This window comes from Apodemus sylvaticus, chromosome 5 (genome assembly GCF_947179515.1).
Source record: "Apodemus sylvaticus chromosome 5, mApoSyl1.1, whole genome shotgun sequence".
Lineage (NCBI taxonomy): Eukaryota > Metazoa > Chordata > Mammalia > Rodentia > Muridae > Apodemus > Apodemus sylvaticus.
The window spans coordinates 60,086,618-60,110,807 of record NC_067476.1 but is presented as its reverse complement, the minus strand read 5'-3'; the positions used below and the strand labels follow the sequence as shown (position 1 = coordinate 60,110,807).

Sequence of the window (24,190 nt, the reverse complement as noted above, 5' to 3'; positions counted from 1 at the left end):
ATTTATAAACTTTTTAGATATTCTTTCAAAGAATGCTAATTATTCCAAGCACTTTTGACTAAAATTTTTCATACAAATAGGAGTTGAAAATTACAAATACTAAAAGACTAATTTCTAATAACATTTGGTTGTTACTTTATACATTTATTTGACATATATAATACCAGATAAGAAACTTTTTTTTTTCAGAAAAACCATGAGTTTTCACTGGTTAAAACTGAATTAAAATCATTTATGCATGAGAAAAACAAATCTAAATCTTGTTTGAAAAAAAAAAAAACAAAACCCAGCTTATTCACCTCTATTCTATCTGCTCAAGTCACAGGCCCCAGGATTGTGACAACACTATTTAGTCTAAAGGACACAAGAAACACCTTAAAGCAGTGCCTACCACAGGCACGTAGCTATAATGAAATTACACTGCAGGGAGTACATAGTGTCTACCGTAAGGCTCATAGCTATAATCAAATTACATTTGCTGGGGCAAAGCAACAAGGCTTACAGTGTAAGAACATGAAGTAGTTGTAGGTAACCTCATGAGATCTACCCTACTGCTTCTCAGGAGCCTCCTCAAGAATTGAGAGCAACGCTTACAACAGAGCAATTAGTGTCCTTGGAAAGGACGCCAACGCAGAGCAGTGGAGGGAAAACTCATCGGTTGCTTCAAGCCCTCAGAAGACGGATCTGTTATTGCACAGTAAATACCTCATAGAGGTCAGTGTTGTAGAAGCTAGTCTGAAGAAATATGGTATTTATAAGTTGGTTATGACTGGAATTCTTCAAGTTTTACAATTAACTCTACATGGGACATCAACTGGAAAAAATATTGACATACAAATAAATACTAGGCTTTCAAATGACCAGTCTGATAGTTTAGAAATGAGTCAGCAAAGTGCCTAAGTTTCTATGTATGTTTTTAAAACTTTTTATGCATAGAACCGCAACCTGCACACTGCATACAGAAATGCACTGTCCATTGTATACAGTAGCCCAGCTCAGTAGAAATATCTTCCATAGGACAATAACACCTCCACCAGCATAAATCATTGACAATGCCTATATTAGTTAATGGGCTCCATCTCAACCCTAAAAAGAAGGGAAAATGAATATTAAACATTCTTTAAATACTATTTTTAAAGTTCTTTAAAACAAATGTGAAATTTATTCAAATAAATCCATATATATGGCAAAGATGTTTCTACCTCTATGTATCTATGTATCTATGTATGTATCTATCTATCTATCCATCTAGCATATATACACTATTTTCGGGTTGTTTTACATTTTTGAAAGTTAATAATTTACCCTAGATTCTAAAAAGAAATTGTATGATTTGCTAATTCATAATATTTATAAAATATTTTCTCACTTTCCACACCTGAAATTATATATCATATTTTTCATATCACTGAATAAACACCTTCAGCTCTGAAAGTGTTGTACACACTATTATTTCTTGGTGTGTTCCCTAAACATCACTATTAATAAAAATTATATATAATTTATAAAATACAATTATAGCTATTATTTTAGTAAGTCGCATAAAAATCTTTAATAAATTATGACTAGAAATGGATCTATAGAATATCTGTTCAGATGACAAAAATAATAAGGAAAGGTATTAAAATTTTTTTACTAATCCTCAAATTTTTGCCTATACATTGAACATTTGAAATACAATTTAATTATTATTAAAATAAAATTCTGGTCTAAAGTCCAACTCCAGGATTTATTTACTATAATGACTTATTATGTAAGCATACACTAGAGGCAGTTCTGTTCTTAAACTGAGTTGTTTATACATATGGATTGCATATGGTTTTCATATTGTAGGATAAGTATGACATATATTACAAAATTAAAAAATTAGCTAGTCATAACAACTACACTAAGAAAACAAAGAATTCTGAATCAAGTGTTCATGCATATTATATCCAATTACATGAAGAAGTTAATGCACATTACCAAGCACGCATACTCAATGGCGGTCCTGCTTAGAAGCGGGAGCTTTACTTGAAGACACTGCTGCCAAAAGTCCACTTACAATTTCTCTTCTAATTTCCCCAACAATAGACTCTTTAATCTATAATGGAAAAAGAGAAAAAATGCATTTAACAATATAACCACACTATTTTTCCGTTTTCAGAAGAAAATACATACCACTTAATTGCTGAAGTCAGTTAAATCACAGAGAAGATGACAGTGTTCATGTGACAAGCACAAAAGAGGCACCTGGAGGAAAGCCTCCCCCCATGTCACATCAGACTGTGAAGACTGGTGTACCACAACCCAGCCAAAGGCATTATGAAAAATCACTTTAAATCTTTATTATTATTATTATTATTATTATTATTATTATTATTATTTTGGGTTTTTGAGACAAGAGTTTCTCTGTGTAACTTTGGCTGTTCTGGACCTTGCTCTGTAGACCAGGCTGGCCTAGAACTCAGAAATCTGCCTGCCTCTGCCTCCCAAGTGCTGGGATTAAAGGCATGTGGTACCACTGTCTAGCTAAAAATCATAATTCTTATGGGAAAAACATTATAAAACTTCTCATAAGTCACTTCACACAACAGCCTGAAAAACTAAATGTGAGGTTTGCAATACTGCTTTTTATGGATGCCAGGAAGTCAGCGGGACTCGTTCTTAATTCTGTAAGTGGTAAAGCGAGACTCAGGCAGAAATACACTGCCTGTTTCTATCAACTAAAAACAGAGTCTACAGAAGTTTAACCTAACACACATTTTCAGAAAAAAATTACATTTAGTGATACTTACACTTTAAATATTATAAACATACTTCAAACAGCTCTTTGCTCTAAACTTGGTGTATTTTTTTTTTCTTTAATGTCATGATGCACTTGTCACTTGATGTACTTGCCAATTGCCTGACAAGTGAGAACTTCCATCTTGGTTTGAGGAAGTGGCTGAGTCAGTGTGGTGTTTCCCATGAGGATCTGAATCCGATCCCCAGAACCCATGGGAAAAAAAAAAAAACAAAAACAAAAACAAAAAAACAAAAAACAAAACAACGCAGGAAAGAAAAAACTGGGTGACATGTGCTTATAATTTAGACACTGGTGAGGTACAGACAGGCAGATCCCTGGAACTGAACTCGAGGTCAGTGAGAGACCCTGTCTCATAAAACAATGTAGAAATCTCTTGAGGATGATATCTGAGCTTATCCTCTGGTCTCCACATGCATGCACACATCCATGCAAAATAAACACCCATACATGCACACACACACACACACAGAAAGTATACATCTCATTTTATGGCTGAAATAAAGCAAACAGATGGGCAGATACCAATCCTGACACTATTAGCGATACTCTGTTTTGCTTGTAGATAGTAACCTAGTATAATCTCTAAGACGCTCCACCCAACAACCAATGGAAACAGATGCAGAGACACCCAAAGAGATGGAACTTGGGGAGTCTTACAGACAATTAGGAGAAAGATTGAAGGGCCCAAAGAGGACAGTGAAGACCAACAGAGTCAACTAAAATCTTGTGGGCCAACCAAAGTGGGGTCCACTGGCTGGACCTAAGCTCCCTGCACATATATAGTAGATGAGCAGCTTGGTCTTCATGTGGGTCCCTCAAACAACTAGAGCAGGGGCTGAGCCTGCTGCCTGCCTATCTTCCTGGAGACTCTGAGCCCCCTAAATGGACAGTCTTGTCTGGTCTCAGTGGGAGAGCATGTGCCTAGTCCTGAAGCAACTTGATGTATGTGAGGGGTATGGGTGGGATGGGGGTTGAAAAACTGTAAAATAGAGAAAAAGAACAAACAAACAAACACAGAGGCAAATAGACGTAATGCAGTGATCTTGTCCAGATGTCTAAATGCTACATAAATACTACATGCCTTCTTCCTCCCTTTCTTTCTAATGATATAGCTTCACCTCCAAATAGCTCTTTGTAAAGGCTTTAAATGTGCATTTCCTGGAGTAAATTGATAATGCATTCCCAAATTAGCACTGTGCTACTCTCAACTAGCTCTTAAAAAGTCTACATTTCCACAGTTTCCTGTCAGACTCATCTATTTCCTAAAACGTTCCTAAATACATCCTGAAAACAGCTCAGTTGAAGTTTTTCTCAAAATGGCTGTGCTATACAAAACTGGTACATAATACATAGACTTATATATGATTCTTCACAGAAGCAGAATGGGGCTGGAGAGATGGCTCCACTGTGGAAGGCCAGGCTCACGACTAAAATGGCAACAGAAACAAAACTTTCCTTTGCTATCCGTCATCATCTGCCTGCTGCACAGGTAGACAAATAACAGATCTGAAGTTTACCTTCTGCCACCATTTGAGAACATTAAATAACAAAGGGTTTCAGATGTATTACACTTTAGATCCATTTTAAGTGGGTATGAAGCATGAAGATCAGAGTATTGTAGCTGCAATACATAAGGCAAATGCAGCATACAGAGTCACTGAAATTCTGTAGTATACAAGATGTTAAGCAGTCTCTAATAAGACAACTTTTATTATATCTCTTTGTGCTTATCATTCAATTAAAAATGAATGCTAAACATTATGGTAACACAGATATTGTTAGCATAAAGTATACTAGAGTACCCAAGAACCTGGCAATGTGGAGTCCCAGGCTTGTGGGAGGCTGAGGCAGCAGGACTGTTTGAGTCCTAGAACTTGAGACCATCTTGAAAAAGAATTTATCTCAATAAAAAAGAAAAGAAACAAATGAACACGAATCTCTGTTGTCAAGCAAATTTTACTGTAGATGATCATAGAAATGATACCACCTCAAAAATAATAAAAGAAAGATGGGGATGTTGGCACATGCCTTTAATCCTAGAACGTGGGCAGCAGAAGAAAATGGATCTCTGAATTTGGGGCTAGCCTAGTCTACAGACAGAATTCCAGGACAGACAGGGCTACATACTGAGACCCTGTCTCAAAACACCACAACTCAAACCAACCAACCAACCAACCAACCAACCAACCAAACAAACAAACAAACAATGAACAACAACAGCAGCTAGAACAAAAACAAAAAAAGAGAAAGAAAATGAAAGTAGCTACATTGAAACTAGCACTGAAAATAACACAATGCCGGTAAAAAACCATTCCACCACAGAATAGTGAACAAATAAATTAGTTCTAAAGTTCCCCATGCTTTAGAGAAGACAACAGGGTTCTGAGTAAGAATATTCTAGACTGGCTAGTAAAAGGACTTTGGTGAGCACAATTTCCAAAGGTTGTGTAGACTTTAGACAGCCTACTTGACACATAAAAAAGACTGTTTATTGCAACACACAGTGACTTGCTGATATGACAGGTGAGGCTGCATCAACATAGTGCCTAGAGCCCCAAAGCCAGGACCCCTTAGATGGTCTCTAAAACATTCCAAAGGAATACATGAGAAGCTGTGTTTTCACCCAAACACGTTTAAACATGTCAGAGATACTGACAGTTATAAACCAAGCCTAGAAGCTAAAATAAACACAGAAAACTTTTATGAAAAACATGCCAAACTATGCTATTTATTCTTGACAATTGAGGCTGAATTTCCTCTGAAATGGCATGTTTTCACATATCCTATAAACCATCTTTTTATTCCTACACATATGTACATTCTAAAGTATCTGTAAATGGTTTTAGGCCATGATCACATATATCACAAATGACTCAGACAAATTCTAAGGCAGTACAGTTTTGTTCCCAACTTGAATGTGTGCACAATCTGGAAGGAGAAGGGGCATCTTTGGTTTGATAAAAGTTTAAGTGTGGACTGTGTATTAAACACTGTGTGAAATGATTCTGTGTGGATGTTCTGCTTCCAAAGGGGGATTCAGCTGACTCTGTGCCCTGAGGTAATAGAGCACTCTTTAAACCTCCCAGGGTGCAGTGATGGAAACAGGACTGACAGATGGCATTGTTTTCAGGCACCCAGGAGTGCTAGAAGAAAGAAAGGTCCCTGAGAGTGCCTGCCAGACTCCCTTAATCCTCACCTGCAGAGCTGTTCTATCCAAGATCAAATCTTGCCTTCCTGAATGCTGGCTTTGTTAATGGGGTTAAGGGCCACAAATTTACTGGGAAGATAGAATCAAATTTTATTTTCTTGGTAGCAAATACAATAAGGTTAGCAACTTGAAATTTAGTACCATAGATGTTGAAGGTTAAAAGATTACCAGCTGGAAATTAATGGAGTAAAAAAGAAATCAGTATTTGAAATATTTTATCAAACTTTTAAACACAAAACCACCTAGCTGAGTTAAGATAACAATATAAACTGGGTTTTGAATTTGAGATAGCAATGAACCAAGGTATCTATTCAAGTGTGTTCTCAAAATACTTCAGAAAGTTTGATTTGCTATGGATAGCAACACCCTTGTCAGGCAAACCCTCCTTTGCAAGGGCAAATGCTAAGGCAGATTTCCTTTCAATGCTGCCATATTCTGAGCTGGACAGCTTCTCGCAAAGGCTTGGGTAACACATTCTGAAAAGTTTGCCAAACATTTGCCTTCCATGCCAGTTTAAATGCTGACAAAGTATAACATCTTTCATATTTAATAGGAGATTCCTATAAATGATTAAGTAATTCTCTAGGACCAAGGTAACAAAATGGAAACAAATGACTTCTTCTGTAGTCTGTGCTACTGGCTGAAGAATCGATGTTCTGGTCTAAGGCGAACACTTTCTTCCCAGGCAGTTATGTGCAGCATGGGTCAGGCCAATAAACTTCTGAGAATGAAAGCTCAGGAGTGCTTTAAAGGTGTAACTGTGCCAAAGAACAATAGGAAGCCAAGCATTCAGGAGAACCTCACACCAAAGCAAGTAAAGAGGAACGCAATATCAGAGTTCAGTAGAAGGCGCTAGCAATCAGGTCACGAGCAAATGCAGTTCAGTTAAGTCATTATTTAATCTAACTGAAGAACTTTCCTGTGGATAAACCAGTTCCTAGAAACGGCTCCTATTCGTGTCTCTACTCAGGCATACCTGACTGAGGAGGGAGAATGGACACTTGGCTAAACTTCAGTCAGCCACTATCAAGTTACAAAAATAACTCCATTTTCAGAGAAAATAAATGTATAGAACTGAAGTTTTCCACTAGTTTGTAGTCAAGTCTGGAGAATAAATAAAAACCATGTACTCTGCACCTATACTGATTTTGAAAATGAGCATTTGTGTCAATACACCAGCAATTCTGGGTTAGCAATTTGCATGTAACACAAATGTCACATCTGTTTATCTGAGTTTCATCCTCAAGATACATGGGTGGCCCTGAAAACGGCTTTCAGTTGAATCCAGGAACTTAGAACACAAAATATAAGCCACTTAAAAATCTCACAGAGGCGGGGAGGGGGGAAGGGAGGATTAGGGAGGTTTCCAAAGGGAAGACCTAGAAAGGGGAAAACATTTGAAATGTAAATAAAGTAAATATCCATTTTAAAAAATGCAGTGATAGATTAAAAAAAAATATCTACCTGCATGGCCAGCCCTGTGCACAGGCACGCCCACGCACCCTGGCATGGGCTCTGTCAGACTCCAGCCCATCCATCCTTTCAGCCCATCCTAGTAACTGACAGGCTCCAGCCCTCCCAAGCCTGGACCCACAAGCACAACTCAAATGTTTCCTAGGTTAAGTACCATTGGCTTGTTTTGTTTTGTTTTGTTTTATTGTAGTATTATCTGTTCCCTGACTATGTTAACCATGCATAAAACCATGCTACTGCTTTGATCAGTTTTATATTTTTTGTCCTTTCTTGTGTCACTGCTAAAGTTTGGAATGTCATCTTTCCAATCCTATTCCTCCCAGACAAGTGCTACAGATTTTACTGCATGTTTTCACAGCACAAATACATGCAGGAAGATATTATCATCTGTGTGTTCAGAACCCACTATTTATTTTAATGTACTTTCCATGCTATTACTATGCAATAAATGATGGCACCATATGTGTAGGCACCAATCTTAGGCCCCAGAGGATCAATGGCCCTTTTGACTATGCCAAGAATTGATTTTAAAAGTCCATCAGAATCACATTTACAATGACATTGGAAATAGTCTGAAAACATAGGCCTAATTTCTATGGTATAGTTTAACTTACTTGGTTCCTAATGCATTACTTCTTACATAACTAAAAAGACTAGAAATCTTTATGAGATAAGAAATATTACATAGTAAGTGAGTCTCTCTCTCTCTCTCTCTCTCTCTCTCTCTCTGTGTGTGTGTGTGTGTGTGTGTGTGTGTGTGTGTGTGTGTGTGTAAAATGCTTTCACAGACTTTAAGAACTCAAAGTCTTCAAAATAAAAGGGCCCATAAACCTGCAAACTTTTTCAGGGCCATTGTGCAAGTTTTCAGTTTTTCTTGAGTTTTTGGTCTTGTTTACCTCACTGTAACTGAAGTTAGAGATTTCTTAGCTCTCAGGTATTTTCTACCTTTGATACTTTACAAGCTTTCAAAGACTATAAAGCTTCGCAGGTTTCTTTTTGTTTTTCCTTTTGCTTGGGCAGTGCGGGGTTGGGGGATTCACACTCCCAGCTTCACATATGAGTGTCACCTCTGCTGGGGTAACACTCAGGGACCCACGCGTGTTCAGTGCCACCTTTGCTGGATTCACCAAGGCCTCACATATTGTCACTAAGATATAGTTCAACCACTTATGTGACTTTTAAAATATATGTGTTGTTCTTTTAATTAATAACATAAAATAAAGGGTGTTTCTCATCAGGAGTTTAGCAGTGGTTGGAAAGAAAAGTACGCTTCCTCTTTGTGAAAACAACAGGAAAATCTTCACACGTAATCTATAGAGAGCATTCAACGTGTATAACCCACAGAGAGAGGTTCATGCCAATAGTCAACGAACATAACTTATGAGAGAGCAGGTTCAAGCCACTCTGAAGTTTATCCATGGTGCTTTTCTTTTTAAAGAGGGTACACCAGTTTATGGTAATGAAACTCAACAGTAAAAAGCATTATAATTTAAATCTACAATTGTCCCAGAGGCTCAGATGCCGAAGGTTTACTCCTCTATTTGGTGATATTCAGAAGCGTGGCTTTCAAGAAGTCACTAAATTAGTCCACAGAAGGGCCAGAGAAACTTAGAAGGCAGGGTCAGGCACAAAGCAGACAGGTCCTTGGGCTCTGGATCATGGAGGCTCTATGCTATCCTGACCCCTCATGTTACACCCTCTCTATCCCAGCATTCTCCCCTGTTCTGGGTTTCACTTATAGGCCCATGAACAACAGCACCAAGTGCTTTCAGGCTGATACCTGGAGAGCACCAACAGAAACAAGCATTCCCTGTTCTAGCTTGTTCTTCTCAAGCATTTTCTCACAGCAATAGAAAGCTCACAGTCATTCTATACATTTTCTCAGTTAACTCTGACCCTGAGTGGGAACCCTCATGCATGCTGGTGGCACCTTGGGAAACCCAGAACTCTGGTTAACACTTGAGGTTCTCATGCTCTCGACATCCAGGGTAAACCCCACTTCACACTATACTTCAGTCTATGAACAAATCACAGTTTCTACACTTCTCCAGCCATCAGAGGAACAGAGAACAAAGTCCTTACCATTATTAACCTCCTTCTTTTCCTCATGCCAATTGGAATTTAATAAAATGACAGCTTCTAATTCTGGAAGATATCTAAATAGTAATTCTCTATTTGACACATATGGAATGAGAGATCTAAGGCACTTTCCATCCTTTAAACTTAGTGGACAAAACAGTGAGATGTCTGACAGTCTCAAATCTGCAGAAATGCAGTCAATGGGAAAGCTGATCTGAAGCTTTCTATAAATCATTGTACACAGTGAAATCAAAGTCTAACACGTAAGCGGTCACTGGATAAAATCTACCATGATACACATCTGTAACTGACACAGGCTCGGACTGGACCCTGACACACATCTGCAACAGACACAGGCTCAGACTGGACCCTGACACACATCTGTAACTGACACAGGCTCAGACTGGACCCTGACACACATCTGCAACAGACACAGGCTCAGACTGGACCCTGACACACATCTGCAACGGACACAGGATCAGACTGGACTCTGACACACATCTGCAATGGACACAGGCTCAGACTGGACCCTGACACACATCTGCAACAGACACAGCCTCAGACTGTACCCTGACAACATATGCAATGGACACAGGCTCAGACTGGACCCTGACACACATCTGCAATGAACACAGGCTCAGACTGGACCCTGACACACATCTGCAACAGACACCGCCTCAGACTGGACCCTGACACACATCTACAACAGACACAGGCTCAGACTGGACCCTGACACACATCTGCAATGGATGCAGGCTCAGACTAGACCCTGATACACATCTGCAATGGACACAGGCTCAGACTGGACCCTGACACACATCTGCAATGGACACAGGCCCAGACTGGACCCTGACACACATCTGCAATGGACACAGGCTCAGACTGGACCCTGACACACATCTACAACAGACACAGGCTCAGACTGGACCCTGACATACATCTGCAACAGATACAGGCTCAGACTGGACCCTGACACACATCTGCAATGGACACAGGCTCAGACTGGACCCTGACACACATCTACAACAGACACAGGCTCAGACTGGACCCTGACATACATCTGCAACAGACACAGGTTCAGACTGGACCCTGACACACATCTGCAACGGATGCAGGCTCAGACTAGACCCTGACACACATCTGCAATGAACACAGGCTCAGACTGGACCCTGACACACATCTGCAATGGACACAGGCTCAGACTGGACCCTGACACACATCTGCAACAGACAGTCTCAGACTGGACCCACCTCTCGGATGACTTGCTGAAACTCATCTTGCTCCACATTCCGGTGCATTTCCTCAGCAGCTGGCATCAGTGAGAGATCCTCTGGCTCTTCCTCCAGGTGAGATGTCAGTCCCACAACCTGTGAGGCTTCCTCAGCTGCTCCAGCTTCCTCAGAACTCTCCAGCTCTGGAGGTGTTTGCACAGAGCCTGTTCTAGAGGGGGCAGTTGGTGTCAGGGCCACAGAGGCCCGGAAGATCTTCTTTCTTGCCACTAGGCGGGCTCTGGGCTTGCTCCCAGAAGGCCCTCTAGATCTTCTGTTGGTGTGGGAGGGGCTGGAGCAGACGGAAGATGACTCTGATGTGGCTTGAGAGAAAACGGACTCCGAGCTATCTCCAGGAGGAATTTCATAGGTCATGTCTCCAAGGCCCAGGCCCAGCTCGGACTTCAGGTATGATTGCTCCCGCATTAGTTCTGTGACCTGGAAGCCAAAACATTATTCTTCTCTCTCACGATTATGACTGCAATTAAGAAGATTACATTCCCAGCTATCCTTATTGTTCCAAAATCATGTGGGATTTTAAAGGCATAATTTTATTTCACTAACTTATTAACTGATCAATTTTATTCACACACACAAAATTAAATTCATAGTAATCTCAAGCCACACCTTGGAAATCTAAGACACACAGTGAAGTGAAATTTTACTAGCTAGCATAGAGATGTCTGGATTATTTCATGGAGGGGTAACTAATGAACACTAAAACAGCTACTCAGAATGTTTTGCCAATGAGTCTAAAATGCAATGAATACATAGTTGTTTTACAGGTCCTGTAAGGGCCAGCATCTGACAAGAAAGGACTCCTTGGAGTATAGAAGCAATGTTTCTGTGATGCACTATGTTCTTTTGGCTATGAAGACGAATCACCACTACAATGAAGCTAGCTTTCTAGAGGCCCACATTGGCACTGCAATTCAAAATGGCAAACTCACTTCCAATTCACTTGACTTCTTAAAGTCTGTACTTCAACCAACCATGCATTTTATACAAACTGAGGAGATCATATGTCCAGGAGATATTACAGCACCCCTTCCCCAGGAACTTGAAGGAAAGAGACTTACTGGCTCCATCACGTTCAGTGGAGACGGGCATGACAAGTTATCTGCACTCCTACTGCCACACATCCCCTGAAAGGTAAGCACAACACACAGGCTCACACATTTCCTCAAACTACAAGTGCTTCCTAATAATGACTTGACTACATATTTCCTTGAAACCCTACTTTCTGTCACAAATACTGCAGTCAGCTACCATGCACTCCCTCAGCTACAGTATTGTGACTGCCAAACAGGCACTCAGGGTCTCTGCTTCCACCAACACATTCTGAGAACGAGGGGTCAAAGTCATGGAAGTTTGCATTTGTAATAATTTGAAATACTATTTTATCTATGTATATTATACAGTCTCCTCCATATATGCTCAAACACACATGGCGACACACATGTGCATGCATGGAAGGACAGCAGTGCTTGCTTTCATTACTGATCTGTATATGGGTCCTACCAGAGCATCACACTTGCTTCCTGCAGGAGACAGAGAAGGCATGGAGGGGCTGTCGAGGGAGGGCAGGGACTGAGCCTAGGGGAGGGTAAGGTTCAATCTTCAGCATCAAAACAAAACAACAAAAAGGAACAGCCCCTATCCACAGAAAACCAAGTCACAGAAAAGAATTAAATTGAAAACAAAGGAAAACTTCAATGGGATCAGTTATTTACTTAAACAAGGCGGTAGGGATAAAGGGAATAATTTGTTCTTCGGAGTTACAAGCAGGGACACAAGTTTAAACTTAAAGCAATTGCGTTGAATTTTGTTTTTTCTATCACTAAAAATTATTATTAAAATTCAATATATTTCTAAATATACTAAATTTTTCACACTGCACATAAAACTAATGTGCATGGAAGCTACCTGAACAGTATGCATGGTCCTAAAGCATTACAACACGGGTAAAGTGAGGTGCCCTGTCCAACATATGTCACACATCTGAATAAGCCTCCTACAGCTCTGACCCAACAGCATACCGGGAGCACGGAGGAGCGGAACGGGGAGGGCACCCGCACTGCTCGCAGCTGCTCATCCAGTCCCAGCAGGCGCTCCTCCAGCTGCATCTCCAGGTCCTGCAGTTCCATCCGGACAGAGTTCCGCAAACTCTGCAGCTGGTCAACCTCATACCTGTCAGATTGGCACAGACAAGCACAACTTTGGAAAAGTAGTAGCTGAATGATTTCTAGTCCCCCACACACACATACACATGCATACACATACACACACACACACACACACACACACACACACACACACACACACAGATACACACACATGAATATGGATATGTGTTTATAAGTTCAGACAGCAACCCAGAGTTAATGACTAGGTCTTTGATGCCCTGTCCTCTCACCCTCTGAGAAGCAGACTCCTCAGCATAGAGATATCTCAGTAAACTCTGCGTGCTTGTTTCTTACCTACACTGCTTCACTACACACAGTTCAGAAGCTATGCTGAGGGCCTGCTTCTCTGAAGAACAGGCTCCGACTGTACTAACACACCCGACTGGACCAACCTGTCCTCCTCTGTCATATGAGGGTACACCACGGTTTGCTGACGCAGCATGGCCAGCTCCAAGTCCATCATTTGCGTTCTGAACAGATTCAGGCTCCGCCTCACGACTTGAAGCTCCTGAAAGGTATTCTGAAATGCAATGTGCCAGGATTACACTTCTAAATCACACACATTATTGCAACTCAAAGATTTAAGGGGAAACTTACTTCATAAAGAGGTAGAACAGATGACTTCTGAGTACTGTATGGAGCAGCAAGATCAGGTCCTCTTGTCATAGGATACTTCAAACAGACAAAAAAGAATTAAAAGTCAGGTCAAAGGGACTACTGCCAAGTTCTCTGAGGTATTAAGGTTAATGTAAGGCATGCATTTTCATTTCTTTTTTTTGAGCTAAGTCAAACACACAATGATGTATATTTTAATCAACAACAAAAGAAATTATTCTCTTCTGCTACTGATTATTCAATATTTCATGTCCGAATTACTGTTTGGGAGAAGAGGCAAAGGAACATATATCCATATGCGTGTGTGTGTGTGTGTGTGTGTGTGTGTGTGTGTGTGTGTGTGCCCGTGTGTATTTCCATGCACAAGGAAGTGTGTGAAACTTCCTTCTTGCCTTGAGAAGGTAAGTAGACAAGCCAAACTGAGACCCAGAGATCTGTCAGCAAAAGCAACAGGAGAATGCATCGCACTGCTCTGGCTGGAAGTGAGGCCACCATCAGTGAGACACACTGTACTGTTACAGTCAGGGAGGACAAAAGCCAGCAAAGCCCTCATCTCACAGGGTAAGGAAATTAAAAGTGGAAAGGAGAACAGTGTGAATGGATGAGTGTGTATGTGTGTAATGTATGGATGAGTGTGTATATGTATGTGTGTAATGTATGGATGAGTGTGTATGTGTGTAATGTATGGATGAGTCTGTATGTGTATGTGTGTAATGTATGGATGCATGCGTATGTAATGTATGGATGAGTGTGTATATGTATGTGTGTAATGTATGGATGAGTGTGTATGTGTGTAATGTATGGATGAGTCTGTATGCGTATGTGTGTAATGTATGGATGCATGCGTATGTAATGTATGGATGAGTGTGTATATGTATGTGTGTAATGTATGTATGCATGTGTATGTGTGTAATGTATGGATGAGTGTGTATGTGTGTAATGTATGTATGCATGTGTATGTGTGTAATGTATGGATGAGTGTGTATGTGTATGTGTGTAATGTATGGATACATGTGTATGTATGTAATGTATGGATGCATGTGTGAGTATTATGTGAATGATCATATATTTTAAGGCGAGTGTGGGAGTATAAGTGGGAGTATGAGTTTGTGTGTGAATGTGCATATGAATGTGTATACGTGAAAGTGTGTGTGTGTACATGTGTGTGAGAAGAGAGAGAGAGAGAGAGAGAGAGAGAGAGAGAGAGAGAGACTGTATCACGAAAGCAAATGAAGGGCTGGAGAGATGGCTCAGCAGTTAAGAGCCACTGACTGCTCTTCCAAAGGTCCTGAGTTCGAATCTCAGCAACCACATGGTGACTTACAACCATCCCTAATGAGATCTAATGCCCTCTTCTGGTGTGTCTGAAAACAGCTACAGTGTACTTATATATAATAAATAAATAAATCTTAAAAAAAAAAAGCAAATGAAGATTCAGGAGGTAAATATGCCTATAGTGGTAACTCCTGATCTGAGCTTGAGACACTATCAGGACTTTGCAGTTTATGAGAAGAATGGCAGACAGAGCCCCACAGTTGGAACACTGCAACAACAACCAGCCAACCAGCCAACCATGTCATAAGTGCAGATCACCCAAAGTTCAAGGATACTGAGAACCCTGAATGCCCTGTTGCCCAGTAGCACTGGGGCACACACCAAAGCAGGGACTGTAGAGTTATCTGTCTATCGGGGTAAAGTGGAATGTGAAGACAATCATCAGTTGAGTTACTGATGGGATATTCATGGCCAACAAGGCACAGCCGGGGTAGTGTACCTGGAAAGGCACACTACCAATGTACACATAGAGATGGCTACGAAATTCCCCAGCCTCAAGAAAGTATAATCCCAGCCAGAACTAAGTTTGATGAGGAAGGAGAAACAGCTCTGGTCAGGCTGAAAACTATTAGGGACAATTGTTAGGAGGACAAAGAGGTATTTAAAAGGTATATCTTTTCATAATTAAAAACCTGAGGTTTTTTCACCAGTGACTTCTTGTTCACTGTTTCACCGTAAGAGGTGGCATGCGTTTGGAGTTTACACATTACCTGACTCTTTGGAGTAGCTCCAGTGTTGAGCCCATGGAGAGAGACTAATTCTGTGCCAGGAGGCCAGCATCAAAGGTGAGCAGGTGGACGCGGGAACAGGAAAGTTTAGAGAGCTACAAAACCCAGGAGAGCATGGAGCCACCGGAGTCAGCGAGAGGCCTTAGAAAGTTAGAGGAGATCTGCACGTCCAAATGGCAGAGAAAAGGAGAAAGGGATTGAGAAGGAAGCTGCTTGTAACAGGACAGTCTAAGGCTCAGACAGAGAACGAAGGACAGGCCAAGAGGAGACATGCCATGGAACAAGGCCTCCTCCACACACAGGAGATCCTCAGATGAACTTTGTTCAGGATTAGTGACAGCTTTCCCCCACAAACCGAGAGGGACACATCTAGGAGGGCATGCAGGAAAATAAGGTGAGGGGGTCTGTCTGCTCCATCCTAACTTGCTGAGGAATTAGGAGGAATTCAGAACAATAAAACCAAGATCTTTTTATCTTACCTGTGAAAGATTCTGTAGTGAGTTTCTGATATCATGCAACACTCTCCGCAACTGCATCTCAATGGCAGACGGAGGGTTCACAGGGCATGGCCTGTACGGGGGCGCAGCATGTCTGTGTGAATAGGGACACCCAAAAGGAGAGAAGGCACTGCAGGTGGCACCTGATATGTTGGGGACACTGTGGGCACTCAGAGTCCTCATGTGTTCACACAGGGGCCTGTCCTGCCACTCAGAGTGGACAGAGTGAAGGGAGCAGGTGGACTGGGATATTGGAGCAAACTGTGGGCAGGGAGCAGTCCTTCCATGGCGGCATTCCTCCAGTCGTGTGCCCTCACTCTGAAGGGCTTCTTCTTTCTTCACAGAGGATGGCGGGATGAAGACGGTAGACTTAACCAGAGACTGGCCGTCATGTTCAGTTCCTTGCTTTTCCAATCCTTGTTCCTCTTCAGGTGTGTACTTGTAGGTGAAGGACGGGGGGCTGCACCTGGTCTCTTTTCCTGGAGACAAGCGAACGTTGACAGAAGACACAACCCTTACAGGGCTCAGTAAAGTGGTGGGCAAAGACTGAGACCTTCTTAGAGGATAGCCAGCTTTTGCAAGCAAGTACCTTTGTTTCAACAGATCCTTTGATTTTATTAGGCTACGCCCTACCCTCTGGCCAGACATACTGCAGACCTTCATCTGCGCTCTCTGTAGGGCAGTGTTCACTCTGTCCACAGAAGAGGGAAAGCCAGTTTTCTTTCCAGAGCTCATACTGCTGCCCTGAGCTTCAAAGGAAGCCAAGGATCTGAGAATATGGTGTGTGGTGTACTGGGCAAATTCGCATTCACTGCCTTTCTCCAAATCACTCTCTCTACTCCCTTCCCGCAGGAGCTCTCCAGTGGCTGCCAGCGGTGGCTGCTCCTCTGTTTCTGTAATCTGAGGACCAGGCTCGCATGGCCCCTTCATGGACTCATTGTTCCCAGCATTCTCTGCAGTCACACATGGAGGGAAATCTTGGTTGTCCGCTTTTCTTTTCTCAGCAACTGTTACCACCTTTGCTCTTCCTTTCTGCGGAGAGGCGAGGGACTCCTCCTCTGACTCATTAAAGTAAGGCTGGTCTTGGGTTGTCGGAGTCACGTGGTCCTCACCAAGTGAAGTGACAGTTGTTTCACTGTCACAGCTGTCAGCGCTGCTCCCCATGGCTTGCAGGGATTCATGAACCTGGGAAGGAAAGCATCTGTGAGGTTGAGGATGCAGTCAGAGTCCCCACTGACAAGACTGCAAATGGAATGCCCCTGACTCAACCCTCACCTTTTGTTGCTATCCTGGTTTTTACCACCCTGCCCCCCACTTATTTATCAAGTTTGTCTCAGATTTATTTTTCTTACATTTCCTTTCCAATACATGAAACTGACTCTTAAGAGTTGGACAGAGATGTCTTCCTGTTCTTCCCCAACACATATACTTTCCCTAGTTCTCACCATCTTCTCTTCATTCTGAAAGGAATCCTGTCCCTTTCCACAGCTAACCTGGATCACCTTGCTCCACAGCCAGGAGTCTCTCAACAGTTTCGTCCCAGGTTCTTCTGGATTAAACTTCTTATAGCACGGCCCCTTCCCTAATCTGATCAGCTTAGCTCCCATGTTGAGACCTAGAGGCTTCTTCAAGCAGGCGGTCAAACTTCCTTCAAAGCCCAGCCAGAGCCATGTCTTTCCTTCCTCCTCACTGGCACAGGCCTCAGGCTGCCTTTACCTTGTTTGTTTCATCACAACCACATACACTCTTACCTTTGCCCAAATTTTTGTGCACTGCATTATTCTTTATTTTAAATGCATGTAATATACATAACCTGTCAAGTATCATATCTTAGTCCATTTTATCTTTAGTATGCTCAGACCATTTATATAAACTTACAAGCAAGCAAAATCATCTCAAATGAATCCTTCTTTTTAATAAAATAGTGAGCATCATGCACTTTATTGAATAATACAAATGGGAAACAAAATCATATCAGTAGGAGAGAGACGGATGGCCACTCTGTGAACATGGAGGAATACAAAACCTCAGAACACAAAGCACCCAGAACACTGGACACGCAGTGCACTACACGCAAAGCACTGCCCACTCTCCCAGGAACACACACTGGATTACATGCACTGTTACTGCTCTGTAGCACCAGAGGTCAACCAAACACTGAACTCCAAAGATATCTATGGAGCAAATGCCCCGGTAAAGCTGCAATGTTTAGATCAAGGAATTACAGCCTGGAGCAGATACCATGTGCCTTTATCAATACATTTTACATCACGCTTTCAAATGACTATCATTTTTTTTCATTTTAGCTTGAATAATTCTCCTCAGTGTTTTCTTTAATAGTTTTTAATTTATTCTCTTGAGAATGTCCTGCATATCATACATTGAATTATGATCACAACTACATCCCACATCTTCACTCCAGCTCCCTCCAGAGCCCCACATGATGTTCTCTTCCCAACTTCAGATCTTAATGTTTTCTCTTGGTAACACACTGAGTACCAATCTTATCCATATGTACATGGGCAACCTATTAGAGGCCAGAACTCCCAAACAAAATGAGCCAACTACCAAAAGCTCTCCTGGGGTAAGAGAGCTGTAAGCCCTCCTTCCACATGGTTGTTCCTGTGTCTCCTTGGATGTGACTCAGTGTACCTACCAACAACCAGCTCAAGGGTGTGAAAAAGCACCTGCTTTCTGGGTTACTTAAAACATACTAATTTTCATTAAAGTTCATAGAACTAGCAGGAATGTGAGTTTTAAAATAAACAAAATTTAGTATAAAATACTGGAATATAATAACTATAAACGGATAAAAACATCAGACCAAGCAGTTTAAAACCAAAGTAATTTAGTCACTAGTAATACAAAACTAAGATTTTTTTTTATACCTAGAGATCATGAATAAATAAAACCTGAAATTTATAGTCAAATATGTAGCCAAGATCTACATTTCAGACATGTTATTCCTATTCCCATTTGATAGAATACCTCACAAATATGATACATGGACAGACTGGCTACCTTAAAATGAGGTTAATGAAAATGCTGATTAGTGGAAAGGGGAAGTGTACCTGGAGGTGGTTGAGGGAGAGGCAGTCTGTGGAATCCTCAGCAAAGCCACTGCTGTCGGAATGCTGACTTGCAGTTCGCAACAGATGATCTGTCAGTAGAAACATATTATTAAACAAAACCAATGCATAGGTCTGCGATGGCAGTGGCAGCATCACAGATACAGCATCACAGATATGGGCCCCAATAGAGCAGCACAAATTACTTATGAAAAACTGCAGCTTCAAAGCACAGCCAGAAACTCAAGTTCAAATAAAAGCTGAATCAGGATTTCTGTCAGAAGCTCTCAGCATTCATTTGCTAAGTAAGCGCCAATGGCAAAGTATTTGATAAATCTGATTACCACAGATGTACATTGGTTGGAATAAAAATAAACAATTTACAAATTATATAAATCTATAAAAACGGTTAAGAAGTGAAATTAGAAGTTTATATGCAGAATTCAGTAAAACATTCTGTATCTTCCTATTTGAAAGAACGAAAGTAAGGGCTATAAACTAAATCACTGGAAATACAGGGAATCCAAGTATCACTAGTGCTTCTCATGATGCAAGTATATGTGTTAGGAAATAATTTTTCATAACAATTAAAGAGAAGCCAAAGATTCAATTAACTTATAACATTGCTAATTTTGCAAAGACATGTTTGTCAATATGTCTCAAAATTCTTATTTTTAAATATATATACATAAATGTTCTTTTATGAAAGATTCTAGATCTATAAATAAATATATGTTCATTTACGTAGAGCAAGCAGATTCCATTCTATCTATATCACGCTCACCACAGAAGGAACTTTTTAGCTCGTACATTTTCAAGGCTGGGTGAAATTCTTGCAGAATTTCAAAAGCAACAGACTAAATACAGTGTTTACCAAATAATCTAAACCAGATAATATGACTAAATAAAATCCAAAATTAAACTTCACTTGGGTTTAAAAACATCTTGCTGGAATTTAAAGGTTCAATAAATAGTGATTATATCCCAATTAAAAACTGAGAAAAAACTTTGACAGTGTTATGATATTAATAAAGCTATATAATGAGTTAAAGAAGAGTTCTATCTCCTTAGCAAACCGAGAAATGTTGGGATAACGATGGGACTGGACTATCACAAACTGTTCCTAGCAGTCAAACTGGGCACTGCATTCCTTCAAATGAACTTGCCGTCTAGCCAGAGCAGCTGCCGCTGACTCTCTGCGTGTGTTTTCAGGGCTCTGTTCTATTTTGCTTTGTTTATATCTACACTGTGAGCCCATGAAGACAGGAACTTTACTTATTCTTAATGTTCTGGTATGGAGAATAACATGGCAATGTTTACTCAGTGGTAGCTTTCAACAATTATATAAATGATCTAGAAATTGAAGGGCCTATTTGGTAGGGAAAAGGGAACGTCTATGAAGAACAAAGAAGCCAGACTCAGTTTCTTCAAAGATCTGCTGACTGTGCCGCGGCAGAAGATCTGGGCCGGCTCCCCCCAAGCCAGCACCATGTGCTCCACAGTTTGATTGGCAGTGCAGACTGAGCAGGCTTCACAGTGGGCGTGGGGAAGTGAAGAGCACAAAGAGCTCAAGTTCCTTCTTTGCTTCATGGTGCAAAGCAGGAACTTCTCTGTCTGCAGCCTGGGATCACACTCCTCCACTGCACAGCGCTACTCCAGGAGAAGGTAGGAATGTATTCCCACACAGGCAATGCTCTGCTCATCTACAAATCCAGAGAGACTGGCAAGTGGAGCTTGAGGCCAGCCTGAACTAAAGAGAAAGGCTTTGGCTAAATAAAAGTGAACATTCTAAAAGTATAAATATCATAATCAAAGGTCTTTAGGCAGATATTTCTGGTTTCATGAAATACATAGTTCTCTTGGGCTAAAAAGATGACTCAGCAGTTAAGAGCATTTGTTTTTGCACAGGACCTGGGTTCAATTCCCAGCACCCATATGGAGGTTCACAAACAACTGTTAACTCTGGTTCCAGGAGATACAACACCTCCCTCTGGTCTTTGTGGCACCCGGCATACCACTGGTGCACAGACGTATGTGCAAGCGAAACAAGTAAGAAAGCAAAAGTATCAGTAAAGTACTTACTGATAAAGTAAGTTAATTTTACAAAATGAAACCACAGTTATTTACTAGAGAAATCTATACCGAAGGATTAATCCTCAGTTCTGAAGACATAGGATATTACCATAATTTAAAAGTTAGATGAAACATTAAAGTATGAAACAAAACAAAATACGGAAACCATCTGTTTAGTATCAAAATCAGTATATTCTCTTCTAGATTTTCATGAATAACAGTTGTCTTCTTTAAAAAGGCCAGCGTAGGACTTCTAGGAATGTGAGGCTGCCAGTAAACACTAGCTGGGACCTGAGCTGGCTGCTGAACCTCTCTCAGTGCAAGACTGTGTCCCTGTACTGAGACTAGAGGAGGGTGCTTGCAGAGACCAGTGAAGCCACACCTTGTTTCTATCCTACTTGTGAAAGCAGTATGCTGCTAATTCCAACCATGACGATAGGGTCAGTCTGTGATGTACCATATTACCACGATTCCACAGGCTGCCTTCCCAAATGGACCAAATGTCACTGTTTCCTGTAACCCTTTATCACAACCGCATATGCGAAACTCTTCTCCTGTAACTTTATTGAAGATTTACTGACGAATGTGTAAATGCTTTTGTTTGTGGCCTCATAAACAAGAGCCTGAAGACTGGTGAGCAGGAGACACTCTAATCTGACCATCGACTGAGTATGTCTTCCGCATTACACGCAGCTGCCTACAACAACTTAAAGGAAATTTATTATACTCTCTCGTCCTTTGACACCTCACAAGTTAGTTGCTTTCTTCAGTAGTGCCTCTGCCTACACTTTAGAGGCAGATATAATAATTTACGTTCTTAAGAAAGAAATATCCAAGGAGGAACTTCATTTTGTGTCTGACTAAAGCTAAAATGACTAGGGGCTCCATTCTTTAATGCCACACAGCAACGAAAGAAATGTCACATGCAAACTGTTCCTCAGGAAGACTAACATGTAATTTTCTATTCTAAGAGCATACATATAAGTTTTTGTTAAAAAAAAAAAGACGGTTTGGTATGTGCAAAGTTTAAAATATTAACAGTCCTACCTTCAGTGGTCATTTAACATCTTCCTCTTTCTTTCTCTAAATATAAAATGCATTGTAAATTTTAAACCTGACAGCATTTTCTAGTTGCAAGTCAAAGTGTAAGGAGTGGATCCAAAGGTTCTCTGTCAATAATTAATGGTTCAAGAAAAGAGCAGAATCCGCAGCCACTCACCTTTGACCATGCCTTTGTATTTAACTTGCTTTAACCATTGCCAGTGAGTGTTTGCCAGAGTTAGACTACATGTACTATACTTACAAGATATATTTGCATAAACTCAGAAACAGAGAATATAAGAGAGTGTCCAATCATAGCAATGTAAAAGTAGTCATAATGTGTTTCAGTCCATGTGCAGATTTGAAAACTAGAGCACCCAGAAATTTATAATGAGGTTATTGCAGGATAAATAATCTAGTATAAGTTTGTAAGCAGAAAATTCTTCCCGATAAAAACCCTACAAAATGATATGCAGAGATGAGCGCACGCCCTCCCTGCACCATCACCTTTCCCACTTCCTGCTACTGCACACAGTGAGCGACACTCTCTCCTCAGCTGACAACACAGAGCAACTATAGGAAACAGCGCTCGGTGGGCCACTTACCTCTTTTTGACTTGGCAAGACTTAGCTGGCAAGTGGCTGGCACATGGGGTGCTTCTCCCTCTGTGCTCTGGACCTAAAAGAGAATCATCTGTGTTAAAACTAAGAATCTATGGCATAGAGGAGTGTCTCTTGATGGTTGTTCATTAAACAAGTCAGTCTAACTAAACTGCACCAAACATTATGTAGGCACTTTGTCTCAAAATTGTCAGCATGACCCACACCTTGGTTTCCCAACCTACTTCCTCACAGACATGCAGTACTCAACTAGGTAACTGGCGAAGAAAAATAGTATATAAAGTAGCTGCACGTATACAAATGTATACAAAACTCCACACAGAAAGACTGTGTTTCTCAAAAGTTGCTATATCTGAAGGATAGCCCACACCCAGAGGTTGCCCCAACATTAAACGTTAAAGGAGTTCTAGTATGAGGAAAAGTGCTGACCTGTGCCTCGTTGGACGCCCTGACTAAGCTGTACTTGAGGCAAATACAAGTTTGGTATCTGTGTAAGTAGGACACCATGTTCCCACTGCTAAATTTTCCGAGGTCCCCCAGTTTGCGGCTTCAATTGTTACTCATGTATAAGAATGTTCTGTCCTGATAAAAATGTTCTTTCAAGACATATTGGTATTTTAAGTGGGAAGGAAATCTTAATATAACTAAAATCTTGAAGAGTCTTATCCATAAAAGTCGCTCTAAAAATTCTATTTCATGGAAGTACCAAACCTAGAAAAGCGGCCTTTTTCCTACCTGTACAGCTGTATCAAGATTTAGGAAATTTTGATTCTGAATGCTGTCCTCACCCTGTGGAAACGCTACCTAGCTATTCCAGGGTGGCTAACTTGTCAGGAGTCAGCACTGGAGGAGGCACTGGTTCATTTCTACTGCTTTGCCACATAAATGGAAACAAAATGGTAAGATGCTAATTTTTAAACGTGAACACATCACGTTTAAAACATGAGCAAATAACTAACAAACTTTTGATTTGAACCCTGGTATATTTGAAGCTATCAATTAATTAAAAATAAGAAATATCCCAAAGGAATGAAAGGAAGGTCATCGCACACCACACATAACGACTACACACACACACACACACACAGACACACAGAGAGAGAGACAGAGAGAGACATAGAGAAAGACAGAGAGACAGAGACAGAAAGAGAGAAAGACAGAAAACACACATAAACATATACCCCACCACCACCACCACAGAAATTAATGAT

At 40.9% G+C, this 24,190-nt stretch overlaps 1 protein-coding gene across 1 annotated transcript in view; it reads right to left on the bottom strand.

Moving 5' to 3' along the window:
• Positions 1-269: 269 nt before the first annotated feature.
• The window catches only part of Itprid2 (ITPR interacting domain containing 2), a 38,866-nt gene continuing 14,945 nt past the window's right edge, over positions 270-24,190 (bottom strand). Inside the window, exons 9-18 of the mRNA XM_052182785.1 lie at positions 22,965-23,037; positions 19,249-19,337; positions 16,160-17,362; positions 13,600-13,674; positions 13,395-13,522; positions 12,856-13,006; positions 11,896-11,961; positions 10,799-11,254; positions 1,966-2,083; positions 270-1,086 (exon numbers count right to left, since the gene is read on the bottom strand). Of these exons, the coding sequence (XP_052038745.1) occupies positions 1,979-2,083; positions 10,799-11,254; positions 11,896-11,961; positions 12,856-13,006; positions 13,395-13,522; positions 13,600-13,674; positions 16,160-17,362; positions 19,249-19,337; positions 22,965-23,037 (2,346 nt within the window). The 3' untranslated portion in view covers positions 270-1,086; positions 1,966-1,978. The remainder of the gene's footprint in view (positions 1,087-1,965; positions 2,084-10,798; positions 11,255-11,895; positions 11,962-12,855; positions 13,007-13,394; positions 13,523-13,599; positions 13,675-16,159; positions 17,363-19,248; positions 19,338-22,964; positions 23,038-24,190) is intronic.